Source organism: Phlebotomus argentipes, unplaced genomic scaffold, assembly GCF_947086385.1.
Source record: "Phlebotomus argentipes unplaced genomic scaffold, Phlebotomus argentipes genome assembly contig_32, whole genome shotgun sequence".
Lineage (NCBI taxonomy): Eukaryota > Metazoa > Arthropoda > Insecta > Diptera > Psychodidae > Phlebotomus > Phlebotomus argentipes.
In genome coordinates this window covers 612,499-631,690 of record NW_026776187.1, presented here as the reverse complement: position 1 = coordinate 631,690, position 19,192 = coordinate 612,499, and the positions used below count along the sequence as shown (strand labels likewise).

The 19,192-nt window shown below is 39.2% G+C and overlaps 1 protein-coding gene across 11 annotated transcripts in view; it reads left to right on the top strand.

Moving 5' to 3' along the window:
* The window catches only part of LOC132264349 (uncharacterized), a 54,682-nt gene that overhangs the window by 26,239 nt on the left and 9,251 nt on the right, over window positions 1-19,192 (top strand). For 9 of the 11 annotated variants that reach the window (XM_059764512.1, XM_059764511.1, XM_059764510.1 and 6 more), the window contains 9 exons: window positions 3,566-3,780; window positions 4,834-4,950; window positions 5,387-5,632; window positions 7,095-7,283; window positions 7,348-7,476; window positions 7,823-7,969; window positions 17,360-17,505; window positions 18,066-18,110; window positions 18,813-18,934. In XM_059764512.1, coding sequence (XP_059620495.1) covers window positions 3,566-3,780; window positions 4,834-4,950; window positions 5,387-5,632; window positions 7,095-7,283; window positions 7,348-7,476; window positions 7,823-7,969; window positions 17,360-17,505; window positions 18,066-18,110; window positions 18,813-18,934 — 1,356 coding nt within the window. The remainder of the gene's footprint in view (window positions 1-3,565; window positions 3,781-4,833; window positions 4,951-5,386; window positions 5,633-7,094; window positions 7,284-7,347; window positions 7,477-7,822; window positions 7,970-17,359; window positions 17,506-18,065; window positions 18,111-18,812; window positions 18,935-19,192) is intronic. The other 2 variants (XM_059764516.1, XM_059764517.1) reach the window with 1 other exon arrangement.

Sequence of the window (19,192 nt, the reverse complement as noted above, 5' to 3'; positions counted from 1 at the left end):
GGGGAGGGGGAGGAAAAGGTGTCGGCAGTGGACTTGGTAATATTGCCATCATTCAAAAATCACACTCATCCAAGAGTACACAATTCAATAAAAGGATGTGAAGAGGAAGGAGCTCTCAAGTAAGGTTTTGTGAATTGATTTTCCTCATGAGTCCATTTCTTGAATTCCTCCCAAAGTTTACTGTTCTTATCAGTCAACCCCAATGCGTTTTCATTGAGCCTTTCAGACATATATTTCTATACATATGAACACACACACACTTCCTCGGGAACTTTTGGGTTTCCTTTTGTCGGGATTCATTCATCGTCTCTCTGCTGTGTGACACTTTATCTATTCTTCCATTGATATTTGAGTATATCTTCTCTTTTTTCTGCTTTATTTGTGTTATTCCAAGTTGGGTTTCAAAGTAATTCATTTGTATAATGTGGACTTTGGACATTTCCCATCCAATCTTTTTCTGATATATGTACATAATGTTATTACCAGACACGAAAAGCAGCACATTGAAATTCGTCCACGGATGAAAGTTTTAATTGTGAATTCATCCCTTACTAATTAAATTCGTGGAATTTGCATTAATTCCAATGGTGTTCTTGTTCTCAAAATTGTGGTCTTTGTTGTTTGAGTTCACTCGAATGTGTCCTGCTATTTAATTCATCTTATTGTCATGTTATTTGATAGTTTAGTTGGAATTCAGTTGATGGAACAAGGGTTAAATTTCACTATTGCGTGTCCTCGGTTTCCTTCTCCAATGGATGGAATCTCATCGCACCATCAGCTGAAGGAAGAAGCAGTCGAAGGTGGCAATCAGATGAGAAATTTGATGGCTCGTGTTGCCCTCTCGACCCATTACAGGACCATCGGAGTATAATAATTGATTTATGCTCTCGACGATATGACACTGGTCGCACGTTTCGGGGCTCCGGTGTGATGGACTTCAAAGTCAATATACAAAATTGAACTATGGTTAAACTATGAGGGTGTCGTGTTTCTCCGCACTGATAAAGGGGCCAGAGGTGAAATGTTTAGAAACTAATTATTAAGTCAGCCGGTAAACCACTAATTTAGTATTCTCACAATATTGCAATGTGGCGTTATGCCTTAATCTCATGTAATTAAGGCTCTTGTCGCTCGGTTTATTCAACCCTTCTCCACCGGGTTAAGAGTACAGAATTGGTATCACAGGTTTCATTCTCCTCAGCCGGAGAACGTGTTGTGCGAATTTCATCATCCACACTTTCAGCGCGATTCTTAAAGCGGCAGCGTTAAAAATTGCCCGAACAGAGTTAATCCTGAAGAGCAGACAAAAAGCTCAACCATCCCCATTAATCAAAAAAGCTTTGTCATGCTGCAATACCTTTATTACATCCCACTTCGCCGCACATTCCACACTTGAGGCCTTCAGCTTTCTCATACCCAGTTCTATTCATGGGGAAAATTCGATATAAACCTTTTTATTGGATTTCAGAGGAGAAACATATTTGAAGAAATTGATTAAAGTGTATTGCTCCTTTTGATTCTCTCAATGTTTTCACTTGTATGCTGTTAAAGGGATTAAGCAGGTGAATTGAGAGTTGTGCAACAAGTTATTAGCATTGAAATTATCGAGAAGAATAGAGAATTAGAAGTTGAAATGATATCAAATGTCATGTCAAATTCAATTCGGAAGAAATTCCTGAAACTCATACAGAAATACATTTGACTTCAAAGAAAGCATTTCAATCGAAAATCCCTAATTTTATAAGGCTTCTCGAATTCTGCTAACAAATTCCTGCTTATTGTTGTCAGTTCTATCTGGTTCAATCCATATACTTATCCATATGCATGTACAGTTGCTGCTTGGGACGGAATGAGAGAGGAAAATGGGAGCTTTCACTCCTCGCAAGCTGATGAGAATACTAATATCAATGTAATTGAGTTCAAGCCGCGTTTTGGTGTCTAAATAACCTTAATGAATAGTGTTACTTCATCAGAACATGTGCAACAATGTTCTCGCAGCGAAATTGCCATTTCCTCTCCTGCGGAAAAGCGAATGCACAAGACAATATTTTCCCAACTGCGCCTGCAATATACCTTCGCCTTTCCGTGGGATGAAAGCTGTGTTGCAGTTGGGAAAAGTAACTCACGCGGGTGGCAAATTTGATTCACTTTCTGCTTCCAATTATACCGCTGAAAATTGAACACGATATTAAATTACTTGGAAATGAGATTTATTGTGTGGATGTGGTTGAAATTATTTCGAGTTTCATACATACTTAATTTGATGCTGAATTGGGTGTTTGACGCTCCAATACCGCAAATATGTTACACAGTAAATTGATTAATCCTTCATGAATATTCTAGATTTGGACTTTGCATTTAAACCCCCACAATATCTCATGTCTCGCATTGTGTCGCGTGTTGTTATCAGCAACATTTGCTTACAATTTGCGGCTGTGCACAATAAAAATAGTATTGAGACTGCGAATAGACATTTTCAAGAACATAGTTTGTCTGTACAAGCAATCTTTAGGCATATAATATATCCCAAATTAATTCCGCAAGATAATTAATTTCTCTGCCTTCTGCATTGTTTAGCAAAATTAATCGCTCACATCTTTATCGTATGCTAATGGATAGATATTGTGGTGGAACATGTGTATGGCCTCGTTTAAGGGTGCTCGAGAATAATGAAATTAACTATATTTATGTACGATTGCTCTTCATCAGGATAATAACAGACAAAAAGTGTAGTTCGTCCTGCCCTCAACAGCACGAGACCCACCCTCTCCTCCTCCCACTGGATTTGCCTGACTCCTTTAGAGCAATTTATACCTCTTACGTGTCGACATTTCTTCCATCGTAAAGATTTATCACACGATGCCGTGCGTAAATTGCGATAGTCGCGGAGGCGTTTTGGCGGAAAATGTTAGCTCCAGGCGTATAATTCTTATGGCTTGCCCCAAAATTCTCTATGGCACCACTTAATCATTTCACATTGCGGATCTCGTGTTGACTATACACTTTTCACTCCAAACCATATAGCAAACATACGCAGAAATACTGGAAATACCTGAGCAATTAAAATTGAATTAAAAGTGATATATTTGTGGAATTGTGATTCTCAAACGACATTTCTCTAGCATAATAAGGATTATTTAATTGAATAGATACGAGAGCCTGTAATTCAGAGCTTCCATTCATTGAAATCCCTCCCAAAGCTTTTTTCACAACGATTAGCATATTTCATTGCTGGTTGCACAAGCATATGCTGCGTCCGTCCGAGTTTGTTTCACGTGTGTTTCATGCAATTGATCTACGTCTGATTGCATGAAACCTAATGAAATTTAACGAATACTTTTATCTAAAAATAATTTGTGATATTTGATATATATTCAAATATTCCATATCATATATAAATTTTCACATTGTTATATTGAATGAAGAAGTACAATTTGAATATGAAATTTGAGAAATATGTAAAAATATTTCTCATTTCTTCCACTTCAAAGACATGAATTCGAATGACAATGATATTTTTCGACTGTGTAATTTCAATTTTCCTCCCTTTCTTTGAATCTTGCAGTGTCAGACTTTACGGAATCTCTAGCTCAAGTGTATGAACAACATGCTGAAGCTCTGCAAGTGCTCGTCTCGAATTACCGAAAGAAAAACAGCGAGCTGCGAAAGGAACGTCCTGCCTGCCACTCGACCCTGTTCCATGCCTGGGAGACGCTTTTGCAGGAGATTGAAGCGGATTCTCAGTCCACTAGCGACGTGGCGAACGCCCTATCACGACAGGTGAACAATCACATCCCCAGCTGTTATCTTTCAATAACGAACCATAACGTTATCATCGTAAATAATAGTAAATTTGCAAAATTACTCTTCTATGATGCAGAAACAATGAGTTTCGGTGCAATTCATAAATTTCGTCATGAATTTCAAATGATGTCTGTTTGAGAATATTAAATAATTATCTCATTCCGCATGACTGAAATTATATCCGGCAAAGCTTCATCCTTTTGTGTCAAAATGAGTTTGTTTGGGGTGGAAACCTTCTGTTTGAATTAATTTTCATAAAACACATCAACGACAATAAAACGAATTACTATTTGCCAACCATGGAGCAAATTGTCACGTTTCTGTGATTAATTTTTTCGGGAATTACATAATCTAGCTGTGAACACTCGAGAATAATTGTCGATTTTCGGAGGACGAAAACCATTACGAAGGAGTGTGATTTCTCTCGCAAACTCCTTCAGTAGAGTGTTTGCTAGATTCCCAGATTAAGGCAAATTGATTTCACAGCTCGTCTATCAATTACGATGTGAGACTTTTACACTCTTTGTTAGTGGAAGAGTCTAAGAGTCTATTAGGCGTCTCTATCCGTGTTGATTGTCTACGGGAAGTTTGCAATTTGGCTCAGGATTCAGGATATAGAAGCACACAACACTTGAAGTGCCTCTTAAGCAAACTGTGCAAAGATTCTCGGGAGTTGAGTTGATTTGCTTCCTCAAGTGAGACGCAACAATAATGAAATTGCATGGAAGTTATAAATTGAATTGAGCAGAGAAATTTGAACTAATGAATTACGAAATTCATTTGTTGCCTTTGCTTTAAGCTCTTTATTTGTATTTTCACTGAGTAAATACTATCAAAAATCAGTTAAATATTGATTAAAGGCAATCAAAATGATGAAATAAATGACACTCACCACAGTGAAATTGCAGAAAATAAGCAATTAATTGTATAGTATTTTTGATTTTAAATATTAATGAGCATTAACCAAAAAATTCCCCACTTTAAAATATACACAGTATTATAATAAATAGCATTTTTCTCTGTTTTTAGGTTGCTCGACCATTGCTGGAGAGGTCGTTTCACAGGAAAGTGCAGAGCAGAAAGATCTTCACTCACCGTGAGTCATTTGACACAATTATTGCAAAGACTGAGGAAAAATTATCAAAAGTAAGTGCAAATCCGCTGAGAATGGGTGAGAAAGATAAAATGGAAATCTCAATCAATTTGAGGATTTATTGGATTTTGTGACTCATCGAGTATCATGAGATGGAATGAATGGAAGAAGGATTAAATTCGGTATCGAGTGTCTGTGAATCTCAATTACTGGGGCGGAATCTTAACATGAGATTATGGATAATTCAGGATTATTCCGACACCTTCAATTCAGCCTTCGTCCTGATTTCTCCCAACCAATTCACATGCGAAGAGTGTGTTGCAAAAAAACAGAAAAGCCAAAACAGAGTGTGGATGAAAGGGGGAAAAAGTGCTTTTCAATGACTCTAGGATTTTCCCTGACACCATTGAAGCTATTTTCTCGTCAATACACGCCCAACCCTTGGAGCAACAGTTTGTAATGCTTGTTTGTATGTCTCTTTTATGGCAGTGCCGAATGGATTACAAACAGAGCTATATGGCTCACCGTTCGAATCCCACACAACATTCTCTGACTCTCTACATCGACTCGCACAATGCTTACGTGCAACAGTTGCATGCAACCAACGCAATGCTGGAGGCTTACCACTGCGAAACTCTGCCCCAACTGCTGCTGGAGCTGGAAGACATCTACAACGATCTCTGCGCCACGATCTCCGAGGCTGTCCTCCAAGGAGCCGAAGCCATCTCAATGAAGGTCAGTGATTTACATCGCGTCGGCAGACGGAGAAAAGTGTCACAAATGGATGAATAATTTCATGCATTATCTCCAATTTTATCTCTCGTTTGTCTACTCTATTTGCCCACTTTTTTCACACCCTTTCAACCCTCGATAAATCACACATGGCGCACATAGGTAAATTTCGTTACATTTCTTACTGAACATCATTTAGAATTAGCTGAATAAACCCATCAATGATTCATTAGCCTTGCGTGTCTTTAGCAGCGTTGGCTAGATGGATCTATTTTAAGACACAATATTGTGGATTAAACCAATTGAATGCGGGGAAATTTCCCAATAAACATGCTGAATGGGAGCGAAAAGGGAGGAAAAATCGACAGAAGCACTTGAATAAAAAATACGCTGATTGACGATTCCGAGAGAACACGCTGGAAGGGTTCTTTTTTCGTCTCATCTGCCTCAATGTTGGCAGTAAATATTTAATTTGCAATCATATTTTCTCAAAATAGGACATTATTTTTAATTTTTGCTGAATACTTCATGACGTTGCTTTAAATAGATTGTCACTTGTTTTCCATTAAAATTCACTATCGACCTTTCAATCACTGACAAATGCCATATTTGGGGTTTATGGGAATTTGCACCGTCAAAGCAAGTTGGGGCATTCGTGATGGAGAGAGAAGTCATCTCATGAATTATTCATCACGACGTCAATGACATGAAAATCGCATCGTCCCCACAAAGCCACCAATTAACTTTGCAGAGAAAAGAACAGAGAAAATTTCCTTTCCAACGTGAGAATACATGCTTTTCCTCTCGACTCACCATCTCAAGTGAGTCATTTTCCCGGAGCTCTTCCCTAACAGGCATGACGACAACCCAATTAGGGATCTTGTGCATGTGGATGGTGGCAAAGTGGAGCCTTTATTTGAGATATCTTGCAAGACTCCACCTCGTTACTATGGCCAAATACTTCAATTTGGAAAATATGGACATATTTGCACTTAACTCTTTAGGAGAGCTTTCAAGAAAGCCCCGAGGCGACAAAGTTAGATGATCAATTTGGGCATAAAAATAGAACAATGCGTAAGCTGTGAGGAATGCCTGAAGTTCACCGTGCAAGAATCATGAGAGCTTTCTAATTTCAATGGTACAAACTTTCACTCACGGAGTTTAGAAGGTATAACACAAAAATCCCTCATCGATGTTGATGTTACAAATTGGAAAGTTGTGCGAAAATTAATTTCCATGCTGAAACTGAAGAGTTCAAAAAGCGGATTTGTACTCTTCATTCCTCAAACTCACCTCAAGTAATTAATACTTCCATGGCAAATTAACATTAACCTACATTGTGTATCCATTTATCGACAACTCCCACGCCCTCGGGGGGTTGAATAATGTTTTGGGGTGAAGTTGATGGCAGACGCGCACGTCTCCGGAAAATGTTGCTAACTCTCTTTCTGGCGTACTTTTACAGGCAATCGAGCAGGCAAAGAGATACGATGGGCTGTCGAACCAGTGCAAGTCGGTGTCTGGACCACAGGATTTGGGTCACTTCACGCGAGTCCTGCCGCTCCCAGCAAATCCCTCGAAAGTTCCTAGGAAAGCCTTCGCCCCGCCCCAACCCGCGCCCGGACCCGAAGCTGAGGATATTCCGGAGTACGATGTAAGATTGGATTGTGGAGGAATCACTGCAGACACACATAAGAAACTTCTCAAATCCCCCACAGGAAAACCTCCCTCCGTCTTTGCGTAATGAATTGGTCGTGGAACGAGGCGCCTCCATTCAGGTTCGACCCTCACTGGAGGCTCTCAAACGGGAAGCCGCCGACTTGGAGATGCAAATTAGACAACTTCAGGTAAGTCCTCTGTTTTCTCCTCCCGCCCGTCTGGGATTACCCTCGTCACGGCGACAAAGAGGGAAAATGTTGGCATTTAAAACAAATATGAGAAAAAGTTTTTTTCACGTAACATTTCTCAATCGTACTTAATTTTCCACTCTTTTTTCAATTTACTCCAAACTTTTTCCTTGATAATTTATGTTATGGTTTTATGACAATGAGCAGTATATATATATATATTCTACTCTGTATGTTTCTCTTTCTGCTCCTGGTTTAATTACTAAAAAGCTGTAGGCAAAACAGAAGCACGCGTTCGGAAAAGTTGATTAATTAGCGATGGTACCTTGTTTTGTATATATTTTAGGATTCAGTAGATGCTCTAGTTCGTAACCAGTTGCGTGGTCTCGAGAGTCAACTTTACAACAAAGCCAATGAATTGCAAGAGGACATTTCGATGAAAAAGTTTGACCTCAGGGCCAAGCAAATACATCTTGCCGCTGTTAGGGCTCAGGTGAGTGTGAAATGAGAAGTTGTAGAACATTTTCCACAGCAACTTGTAATTATTCTCTTTTCTTCTTCGCCAACACTCATTTGGCGTTAAATAACTTTTTCCATAGATACAATTTGTCATAGCAAAGTTAAGACAAGCAGTTGCATTGCGCATAGTATTTTGTCATTGTTTTGAGAAGTTTTGCAATTCATTTCATGTGTTTACTTATGTTTATGCGTCTCGAGTTGTATAGATAAATTTTCTCTATCTTATATTTACTCTTTCTCTCACTCTCTCGCTACGTTATTCTTGTTCCCTTTTCTTGCAATAATTTATATAAATAATTGGCAATTAAGTCACAAAATATCGTCTGTACACAATATTTGCTGATCCAATCAGCATTTTTTTTTACGTCATTATGCAAATGGAATAACTTGTGTTTATCTTCCTTTTCACCTGCTGAATGCGTTTCCGTCTCGTGCAATTCGCTTAACTTGCAAAAATTCACGAGATATTCAAATTGGATAAACAGAAAAATGGGGATTTTTTTCATGCAAATTCCATCCCTGGATTTTCCACTGTAACTTGTTAAGTGAAATTCTGAGGCAACACGGCCAACACCAAGTTTAGCGCTTGATGGTATGCTTTTGAGTGGGAATTCAAAGAAAATTCGAGTGTGGGAAATGTTAAATTGCACTCAAGGAGAGCGACGTGCTGCTACATAGAATGCCCACCTTGTGATATGTAGAATGTACATCGCGATAATCGGATGCTATGTGAGTCTAAATACGATGCATTTGTAGAGAATTTTTCCAGAAAATCCTTGAGATATCGGATCTTTAATGGGGTGTTTTGACAGCCTTAGGCGGATTTTTCTCGCAATCGCTTTGAATTTATCACCAGACCGTGTGTGTTGATTTAAGTTTGTGTGGGTCAAATCGGAAATTATGTGGAAAAATTGGTCGAAAGCGTATGAGAAATCGATAAGCAATTTCACGCCAAATCGCCTTCTTTCATCAACCACAAAACTCTATATGTCGATTTCTTTCAGATGGTTTTGTTTCCCAACAATATAATTCATTCGCACATCCTTTCCGCCTTTCTGAATTCATTCCACAGAAGTGCATTTTCACCATTTTCACCCCCACACACACACAAACTGTCGAGTAACGTGAAACCGCAAATTGCAGTTGAAATTTAATTTACTTGCTTTCATTCCCCGAAAGAGGTCATCAAAACTGGACACATAAAGCTTTTTTCAGCTGATGGGGTGAGAAAAAAAAAAGATGAGAACATTGGCCTCGAAGGGATGTTCTTTTCGCGCAACATAAATTCTCCCCCCGGTTTTATTGGATACGCCAAGAAAACATTTGCTAGTGAAAAGTCATTTCTTCACTGCAATACATCTCTAAAGAAAGCGCTGTGGCGCAATAAAATGTCTCAATTCTTGCTGCAAGAGAGACACGTCCGTATTTGGTGATGGATGAGATGCTTGCTGGAAGTTTTCCACTTTCCAATTTTCACTATCGCGCATATTGTGTGGAAAATCTCATTTACAGCAGATGCAAATGGTGGAGAAAGAGTTTGCAGTCAAGTTATTACGAAATGCACTGCAGCATTTGAATGTTTGGTTAGGATTTCACCACCCTCGAGTCATTCTTATCCCATTTTCTGCATCCAGAGACATACAAGAATATATAGAGAATGTAAACATTTTCTCTAATAGAACCGCATTTTTCACTCTTATTGCACCACACAACAAGACAGAGTGAAGCGCTCTATGAATATTGAGTGTTTCACCATGAATTTCATATGAACTGAAAACTTTTGCATAAAAGAGGATTTTTTAATTGTTCGTCACTGCACCGAAAGTGCATTCACCAATTGTAATTATATTTCGCCGTTCACTAGTCTAGACTGCTCGTGCATAACAATTAGCCACAAATTTAATGCTAGCTGACGGCCATCAATCATGATGATGATGCCATCGATTAATCTACGTGCGGAATCACAGTGCGAGTCTGTTCAATTTTTCGCCGTTGCTCTCACTTTGCCATATCCATCAATCAAGGGGATGAATTCAATTTTTCCCAAGTAATTTCACCTGAAATCGCTGCCGCTGCAATTTTGCCATATATAGTAAAATATTTGATTTCCTTCACGGCGCTTTTCTGAATTTTCTCCATCACTTTTGATACCTTTCGCCACCTTTTGTACTTGAACTGAATTCACGAAGAGTGACAGAAATAATTTTCTCTCCTTAAATGCGTTGTTCTATTTTCACATCACCACCCACTCATAGGAAACGCCCACGATCAGGGTGATTATTTACCCATTTTCACCATTGATAAAAGTTCAAACGCCACAGCACGAAGATGTGAAATTATTTACCATCATTATTGCAATTTGATGTGAGTGACTGCAATTGGAGGAAAATAAATTACATCTCTCTCTCTCTCCAATCTCATGAAATCATTCCACGTAATTGGCTTAATGGATCGTAATTTATTAATAATAAAAAGAAGGCAATATTGATGGAATTCAATGCTGTTCTGTGAGAATATTTCATTATTCGCCATTTCTAATCAATTTAAAACAATACAATTTGTGTGTCTGTGCAACTCTTTGCACGCTGCTTCTTGTTCATCGCATCATTTCCGCCGCGGAAAAGCGGAAAGTCTTCTGAAATTGTGTCGTCTTGTGGAAAATATGTATGTCTTGCTCAGCGGAAATTGCTCTTGGAAATTTCACAGTTTATTTATAACATTGAGAAGGCGGAGCAGCATCAAAAATTCAGGATAAGACATATTCATGAATTGAGCTAATTTTGTTTGTTGACATACATAGATACATAGTAATGTGTTACTTATATTTCAATAAGAATGTTGAAACGAAATGTAATGAGAAAATATGATTTACAAGGTTTGTGGGATAAAAGCTATCGCAGTCCTGAAATATTTTCCCTACAAAATCTGCCTGACTGGAGGTTCTCTCCTGAAAGCTCCCGTGAAAGCTCTGCGCTCCGAAAGTTTCCTGAAATTTTAACCACTTGAGCACACCTCTCGCGTGCGATGGAATTCGTGGAGGGAAATTAATGGAATACCCCAGAGTTGCAGACACTACACCGACTCTCGTGCCAAATCATCCTTCCCCTAATGCTCGTCCGCGGGGCGCTCATGCGCTCACACGCTCGTGATGTTCCGTGTGCCATCGTTGAGGGGGAGCTTTTGCACGAGTTGTCTCTCTGTGCCTGAGCTTTTGGGCTGCAAATCCGTCCATCACCCGTGCAGAAGCTATCGTGAGCCCATCTGGGAAAAGTGTCGCTCCTGTCAGCTGAGATTTCGGTGCCCAAGCCCAGTCGCTCCGCTCACGACGCCCCGCGGGCCGTGGAGTGTGTCTGTCACGCAGGGTGTGAGTGGTGTGAAGCTGCCGAGCAACAAGTTTGGCGTGATGCAGTGAGAGCTAAAGGGGTATCGCAGATGCACCAGCTGATTCACGAGGCTGCAGTTGGGCAGATCCGCCGGGCTGAGCTTGAGTAGTCAGTCGCCGTCTGCCAGCCGAGAAGCGCGCTCTGACTTCGCCTCGCATCTCAGTGCTAATTGGTTGTGTGAGAGAGACTTTCACCAATTCCAAGTGTCCTGCGAAAGGGATTAAAAAGTGAAAACGAATGACATAAGCGCCAGCGTATATCGCACAATTTTTCCCCATCGCGCCCACCCCCATTCCTCACGTAATCCGTCGAGAGTGATATATTTTTATTGCCTTCGAGGGGGAGGTGCGATATATAGTGTCTCTTCTATGTGATTTGCCGTCGAGCTTTTCTCCTCTTAGCACCATGTACACGGCATGGCGAGTGTGTGTGAAGCATTCTGTTAATCATCTGTGAGCTTTTACATAAGGGGGAGCGTCTCCCTCCCAGCACTGATATCACTCAGCGTGCAACACAGTGTGATATACAAGCAAGTGAAACATTTAAATAAGGGGTGAGATAATTCTTGCATTTTTAATAAACAAACCCCTCTGTATTACCTGTGTGACCTGCTGCACGGGCACAGCTCACACATTTCACCCTAATAGTTCTTAAGACACACTCCGAGCCGCACTGTGCAAGCTTACTAATTCAGCGCCAATATAGATGGCATTTTAATAACATATCACTGCGCGCGGTGACAGATTAACCATAATTAACTAAAATACACACGCTGAATTTGTCGCATGTAATTTATTTGCTCAGCATTATTAAGATATTCAATTGCAAACTGTGTGATTTATTGTGTTTGCACAAATGAAATTTAACACCCCAGGATGTGTTTGTACACCAAATTCCGTCCTCGGCATCCACACCAAAAAGTCTCCCCTCACGCAATCCAACGCTAACATGCAATTAGTGCGAAAAATGCCAAATCTTGTGCAAAGTAATTAAATTTTCAGTATAAAATTGAGAAAGTTATTAAAATAAATTGGAGCAACATTTAATCAACTCGCCTTTCTCAATGACTTCCTTATTCCCCATACCATTACATAATGTACAAACTTTCAGGGTGAAGAAAAAAGTCTAATAATTATGTAAAATGAGCTTGAAGTAAATAGAGTTAAAATATATGGGCTTCTCGTCCAGGTACATTCCAGAAAGTTAAATATTTGACTCATACATTTTCATTAGCCGTCGTACAACAACCGAAACGCGCCTCACATGGTAACCAAAAGTCATTTTGTAGCATTATGAGAATTTGCTGGGGATATTACTATAATTGCACTGCTTAATGGCTCTCCATTGGTCTGCACGTATGACCTACATTCTGAGTGCGTTGAGGGAAAAATCGTGTCCGTGGCTAGAAGATCAGATTTAGCACGTCAAATTTTGAGTGCTTCTTTTAATTATGTCGTGAAAATATCCCTTAAAAAGCCTCTAAAGATTTGATAGTGAAACAACACTAAATTTAGAATTAAACGATGGGTTTTTGGATGAGTTTAATAAACAGAATTGTCCTCTGTTTCACACTCGCGTCAATTAATTGCTCTCTAACTTCGATTTATGGGCACAAAGTTTTGGAAATGAAACTACAAACGTTTCAAATGGGATTAAGCTTCATGAATAAAGCAAAGCATTAATATAATTTATTAAAAGCATTTGAGTTTATAATTAAATTTCTAGAACACAACACTCACAATAGCATGAAATACTTGAATGAACCTCTTCTGATGAAATTCTTGTTTGATTTTCTGGATATTCCAAGTGAAACGGTTGCTTTGAATATGATATCGCAGCTCCGTTTCTCATATTTATACTTGAAATTAAATACGAAAGTGTGGTTTTTCAAACACTTGCAACACCGTGAGTCTGGTCGCCGCTAATTAATAGTCTCCAGTTTATATGTCAGTTGGGCAGTGGAAATGTACAAGCTGCTGTGCGGAGTGAAATTCCTGAAAATACTTCTCTGAAAATTGCATGAACATACATATCATGGATATACGTCTGAATGTGGAAGGCGCACCACAATTTCATGAGCTTTTGCAAAACTCGCACCCAAAAGCCACTGTCAGAGCTCGCAGAGACATGAAGTATTAAAATTGAATAACAAAATTTTACAAAACTAGGTCGATTGGTAAGAAATGAAGCGAGGGAAGCGCTTTGCATGATTTTCGAGTGTTGGCGGATGAAATTGTGGAAAAGTTCATGTGCGGGTTTTGGGGTAGTTGCGCGAAAAACAGTTTCACCCGTGCAATTGCTGCCCTTCTCACTTGCTAGTGTGGCTCCATAATTCCACTGATGAAAGAACCGTGTAAATTTGATGGCTATATAGATATGTGGAAATCCATTTTGACAGTGGCCTCTAATTGGTCGGGGAAGAATTCACGGTTGAAAAACTAATTTGGTGGTTCGCTGATGGAGTGCTCTTTGGCAAGTGGTGTGAGCGTTATTTGGGCGATTGCCATCAGGGCAATTCGAATCGATAATCTCGACATTTATTAAAAGGATTGAAAGGCTTGTTTCAGCGAGGGTCGATTTCAGCGGATCCTCATGCAACCTTTCCGACGATAATTCAGCACGCCGGAAGACAGTGAATGCAAATAGGCTGACTTTTACTCAACAACACCGGATGGGTTCCAAGGCTCGCACCCGAAGGCCCCGAATCGATTTGCCAGATGAAGGAATTTCAACCTCAATCCGCCTAAAATGTCTATTTCGTAAATATTTCAGTGGGATCCCATCCTTGACGGCATTCCGCACACAACACCATTCTCAATACCCTTATTGGTGAAGAATTTATTTAAACTCGCACCGAACTAGTCAATATTCAAAGTTTTTTCCTCTCTGTCGTGCGAGGCACACCCAAAGAGAAGATTGATTGTGATGAGAAGTTGAGGGAAGATTGCCAATCGATTTCCTCTTCAGCATTATCTGTTTTCTTTGGGGCGATAAAAAATGTATAAACATCTTTTTCTCGGTCATGATTGGGGCTGACACTCGACAGACGAGCATCTCTCTCTCTCTCTCGTTCTCTCTGGGTCACCCACCAATTGAAGATCAACCACGCGCCGTCCCAACACACGACGCTTATCAAATTGTCTCTCTCGTGGAACTCGACTATCTCGGCTGGTCCCCGTCTCCAAGCCACCCTCTATCAGCCGGAGTGGTTTATGAATTGCGAAGGCTCCGGAGCTCGAGGGAAATATCTGATAGCACTCGCATATAGCATATCTCGATTCCTCCCTTTTAAAGTCCGTCTCCTGACTTCAGTCCCGAGCATTCTTCTTCTGTGCCTTTAATTATAATAATATTTGACGTAATATGATTCCTCTTCAGGACGTCTTTCTCATTAGAAGCAAATATTATGAAAAATGATTCTTTCCATTCAAAATGATGAGAGATTTTGCGAGAAACTGTGTGCAAAAATAGCACATTTCTTCACGGAATTCAAGTTGAAAAACACTCACGAATAATAAAAACACACACACACATTCGAATAAAAAAACATTTGAAATGTATACAAAATCAATATTTATTTCACATCTTCTATAAAGTCTTTTAACAATTAATTGAAATGTTAAGAGAAAATTGAAACGAATTGCTCATAATTATGCTTTGTGGCTCACTTTTATTTCTTTGGTCTGGACTTTGATTGAGAATCTTCTCAAGATTTATTTATCTGCACAATAAAAGCTTAACTTCAGGAAGAAGGAATAAATATTTTATCTCTATACTTTTACAACTCTTTTTCTGCATGCGTGACTTTCTGTATTATGCATTTCATTGTTGGATTCCATTGTCAAAGACAAATAGAGAGTTTCCACATTCACCATAATTGAAGACGTGAATAGAATTTCGATGCAAGTGACATAGATTTTTCATTGTAACCTATTCAACACTGGGCAAATGCGAGAAGGTTTCGAAGATGAGCCTGAAAATGTAACGACAAAATCGTGTGTATCTCTTTGTCTTAAATTATACGAGAATTGCATCGTTTATTCATGCTGCACAAAAGCTCTTGCTTCTATAGAAATCTTTAGCATGTTATGCGAAAACCCGTAACGATGCCTCACGACAAAGTCAAAGGTATATTGAAGTAGTTCCATGAAAGGGGCCGTTGTGTGCGCGCTGGTGGAATTTCGCAAAGAATGTCACATAACACCCTTTCATACTCGTTATAAAAATGTCATATATTGTAATTGCGAGTGGAGCTCGATGTTTCATGCGCCCTGAAAATGCTTCAACAAGGCTCAGCGTGGCAATACAGTTGGTGGAAAATCGCATTCATGCGTGTCCAGAATGGTATAGAGTTTAAATGGGCGTCTGAGTTGAGAATGGGACGGAAACTCCCACTCGAAATGTTCTGCAAACCTTGCAAAGAATTGTGTGACTGAGCTTCGTGTCCCGAATAGTTTACAGCGTTGTGTGATTGTATCCAAGTTTCGGCTGAACTATAAAGAACTATTTTGGCCAATGGCTAGTTGAATACAATTTTGTCCTCATTCGAAAGTCCAGTTTGTAAAATACGAAGGATAAGTTGCACATAAAAGCCACAAAGTGAGCTAGAAAAACACAAAATTTGTTGTAATTTAGGGAAATTGTAGTGCAGGAAGAGATTTGTTCTAGCATGAGGGTCAAATGCGAGACAAAACCTTTCATTGCAACCACTCAAACACTCAATTGGCCATTGAATTTGCGTCAAATAGAGCAAGACGAAAGCTCTCTATTAGCACACTAGAATTCCATGATCAATTATCCTACCATATCGATTTCAATGGCAAAAAGGGCTCCATTAAGTCAACCGAGCAGAAATGCAAATGCATTGCTTGCAAGTGGGGAAACAGCTCCTAATTGTCAAAGTTTCTGCATTGCTAATAGACTGAAATTGGAGGACGTGTCGCAGAACTTTTCCTGCAGAAGCAGCCAATTAATCCACTTTTCACGGCTCAGCTGATAAGAATGTACATTTCCATGTCCCATTTCTCGTGGAAGGAATATCGATTGTGATACGATAAGGATATTAAGGCTGAACGGAGTTAATCTTTATGTAATCTCGTGATATTTGAATCGAAATTCTCGCTTCTCAGAACAGAAAATTCCTCCCAAGGATGCTGATAATGCTTTAAATTGAAGTCTTGTAGAAATGTGATTTGCATTTGGAATACGAATTGAATGCAATTACATGAAGTTTTAATGCATTTTCAGAGACTCCGATTATTTTTACGCGATTACAGAATTAATTTATGTTTATTCCTAATGCGATAGTAAATTCGTAATCAATTTATTGCATACAGAAATTCCAAATCCAACAATGCTGTGAAGAGTGGGCAGTTTTATTTCTGAATTTTCCTTCCTTTCCTGATCAAATTATATACACACATATGACGTATTCTATATAGCATAAAGCTTAGAGATTTATTGGCGATTTCCACAATCTGAGGCCTATATTTACCCTAAATCTTTTGTACAATGAAGCAGTTATGTGCCAGTAAAATGTATAAAAAAAAAACCTCGATAAATGGCGAGAGAGTTGAGTGAAATATGTTTTCCTTTAAATAGATAAACACTCAATCCTTGGGGCTATAATTCAAGTATCCTCCGGAGAGTGAAGCACAACTTAGCACGACGTGTTGGAGTAAAAGTGGAGGAAATTGATTTTTTTTGCGTCATATCAGATGAACGGAAAACCCGAGGCGAGACACTGTAAATAGAAAATAAACACAATGAGAAGAAGAGAATGACTTTTCTCGACCATGAACGGGCTTTTCTCATCAAGCAATGGCACATTTTGCAATATCGAAATTGAGACAAACTCATAGTATAAAATGATAAATCGTAAGAGTGCGCGAATGGAGAGAAGAGAGAATAAGAAAGGGAAGATAATTCAATTTCAGCCAATCCTCTTTTCTAACAAAAACAACCATGGCTCTATATTGCAGAGAGAACTTTTCTTGGCCAGAGTTGAACCCGGATCACCTCGAGGCGAGCGAAAATTGTCCGTTTCGAGTTCTTCTTCTATGAAGACAAAGTGGCTGAAGGCATTCAGGAGTCTGAAACCCGCTTCCGGATCAGCAGTAAACGAAAAGTGAGTATCTCTTGTTTGTCCATTCGACTCTCCTCAACCCCAGAACTTTAATGCTTTTCGTCGAAATGGCGCTTCGCGGCCTCACTTGCATAAGAAGAAGTTTCGTGTGGAGTATTTTTAGTAAGTGGGCCTAAGGGAAGAACATTCTATATAATGTTTTTGTCAAGGGAGCATTGCATTCACTTTTGAGCAGAATAGCTAGAATGCCTTCACGGGAATTGATCCCAAAAATGTCTCTGTCCGTGTCCTTACAGCGCATATAAGCACGGTTAGACGGGCATTTTTCTGCCCAATTTTCCTCTTCTTCAGCGCGTTTCTCAGAAAAGAGGCCAAGAAGAAAAGGGAGGGTGAATCAATTTTTGCTTTCTGGAAAATAGCTGAAAGTATCCGATAAAAGTGTCGTTATTTCGTGTTCAATTTAGATGAATTTTGTGTGCCTTTATCCGCAGCATGACTTCTTATTTTCCGTCATAATAACAAATTAATAGATTAGAAAGTCACTCAACTAATTGAATTAAACTAAATTCTGTTTTTCATCACCATCTAACACACATATCTAGATCGAATCAAATGTATCACGCAGTGTCAACAGTTTTGACGATGAGGTAAAATTTGATCAAACCAAGACGAATTATTACAGTGAACATGATTGATGTATTAGATCATATATTGTGTATCTTGTCTATCTTAGTATCTATCCTGTGTAAACCTCCATCAATGCATTGGTTCATCGTTTTCCCGAACGTACATTTAATTTGACGATGTATTGAACATTGCTTTGACAACATCTGGACTTTTCCTCATTTTCCCCACTCCTCGTAGTTTCCTCGTCATCTCTTTACTATGCATCTTTCACAAGAATTTTGCTCATGAATCATGCACGACAAAACTATTCAGTGGAAAATCCGGGATGTTTCTTCTTCTATTGTTATATATTCATTGAATTATATACATTTGTATGCACTGTAATCAATTGATTGTATTAGAATTTAATACCACAAACCACACATCTAACCATTATATATCTTTCTCATATCATTCGTGTTGTGTATAATTTGTATTCCATCCCAAAAGTTGCTTAATTACTTTTCAACGTGATTAAACTTGTATGTCTGTCTCGTCCTGAAAATTTTCCTTGCATAAATTACCATCTTCTGTAGGACAGTGCATATGAAATTAGACTATTAAATTGTATTTTGTGTCAAATGACAGCATTCGCAGATGTTCCATTTTGTAATTTCAAGAACTCTCACGTATTTTCCCTCGCGGAAAACTTCTTTTGTCTCTTTCCATGTGCACAAATGCAGGAAGAATGGAGCGGCGGCGGCGCCAGAGAGGATCCGCGTCGGGGATGGAGACACCCACAATTTGCAAGAGTACACCTATAAGAAGATAACACCGTGCGATGTTTGTTCTCAAGTACTCAGAGGTGAGCAGAAACCATAGTAAGACGAATCCGCAGCTAATTTAGCGTGGGTTGCAACTCTGTGATTCTTAGCCGAGCTCTAACACACGGCATTACATGTGTTTTAAAAACAGTAACCAAAGTAAGCCTCAAGTCTCTGGTAATCTCTGGCTTAGACTGCTTCCGGCTCTTTCTGGGATATATTTAGGCCAAAATATTCACTTAGAAAACCTTCTCAGAATCTTCCACTCAATGATTTTACAACAAATTTCCTAACATTGT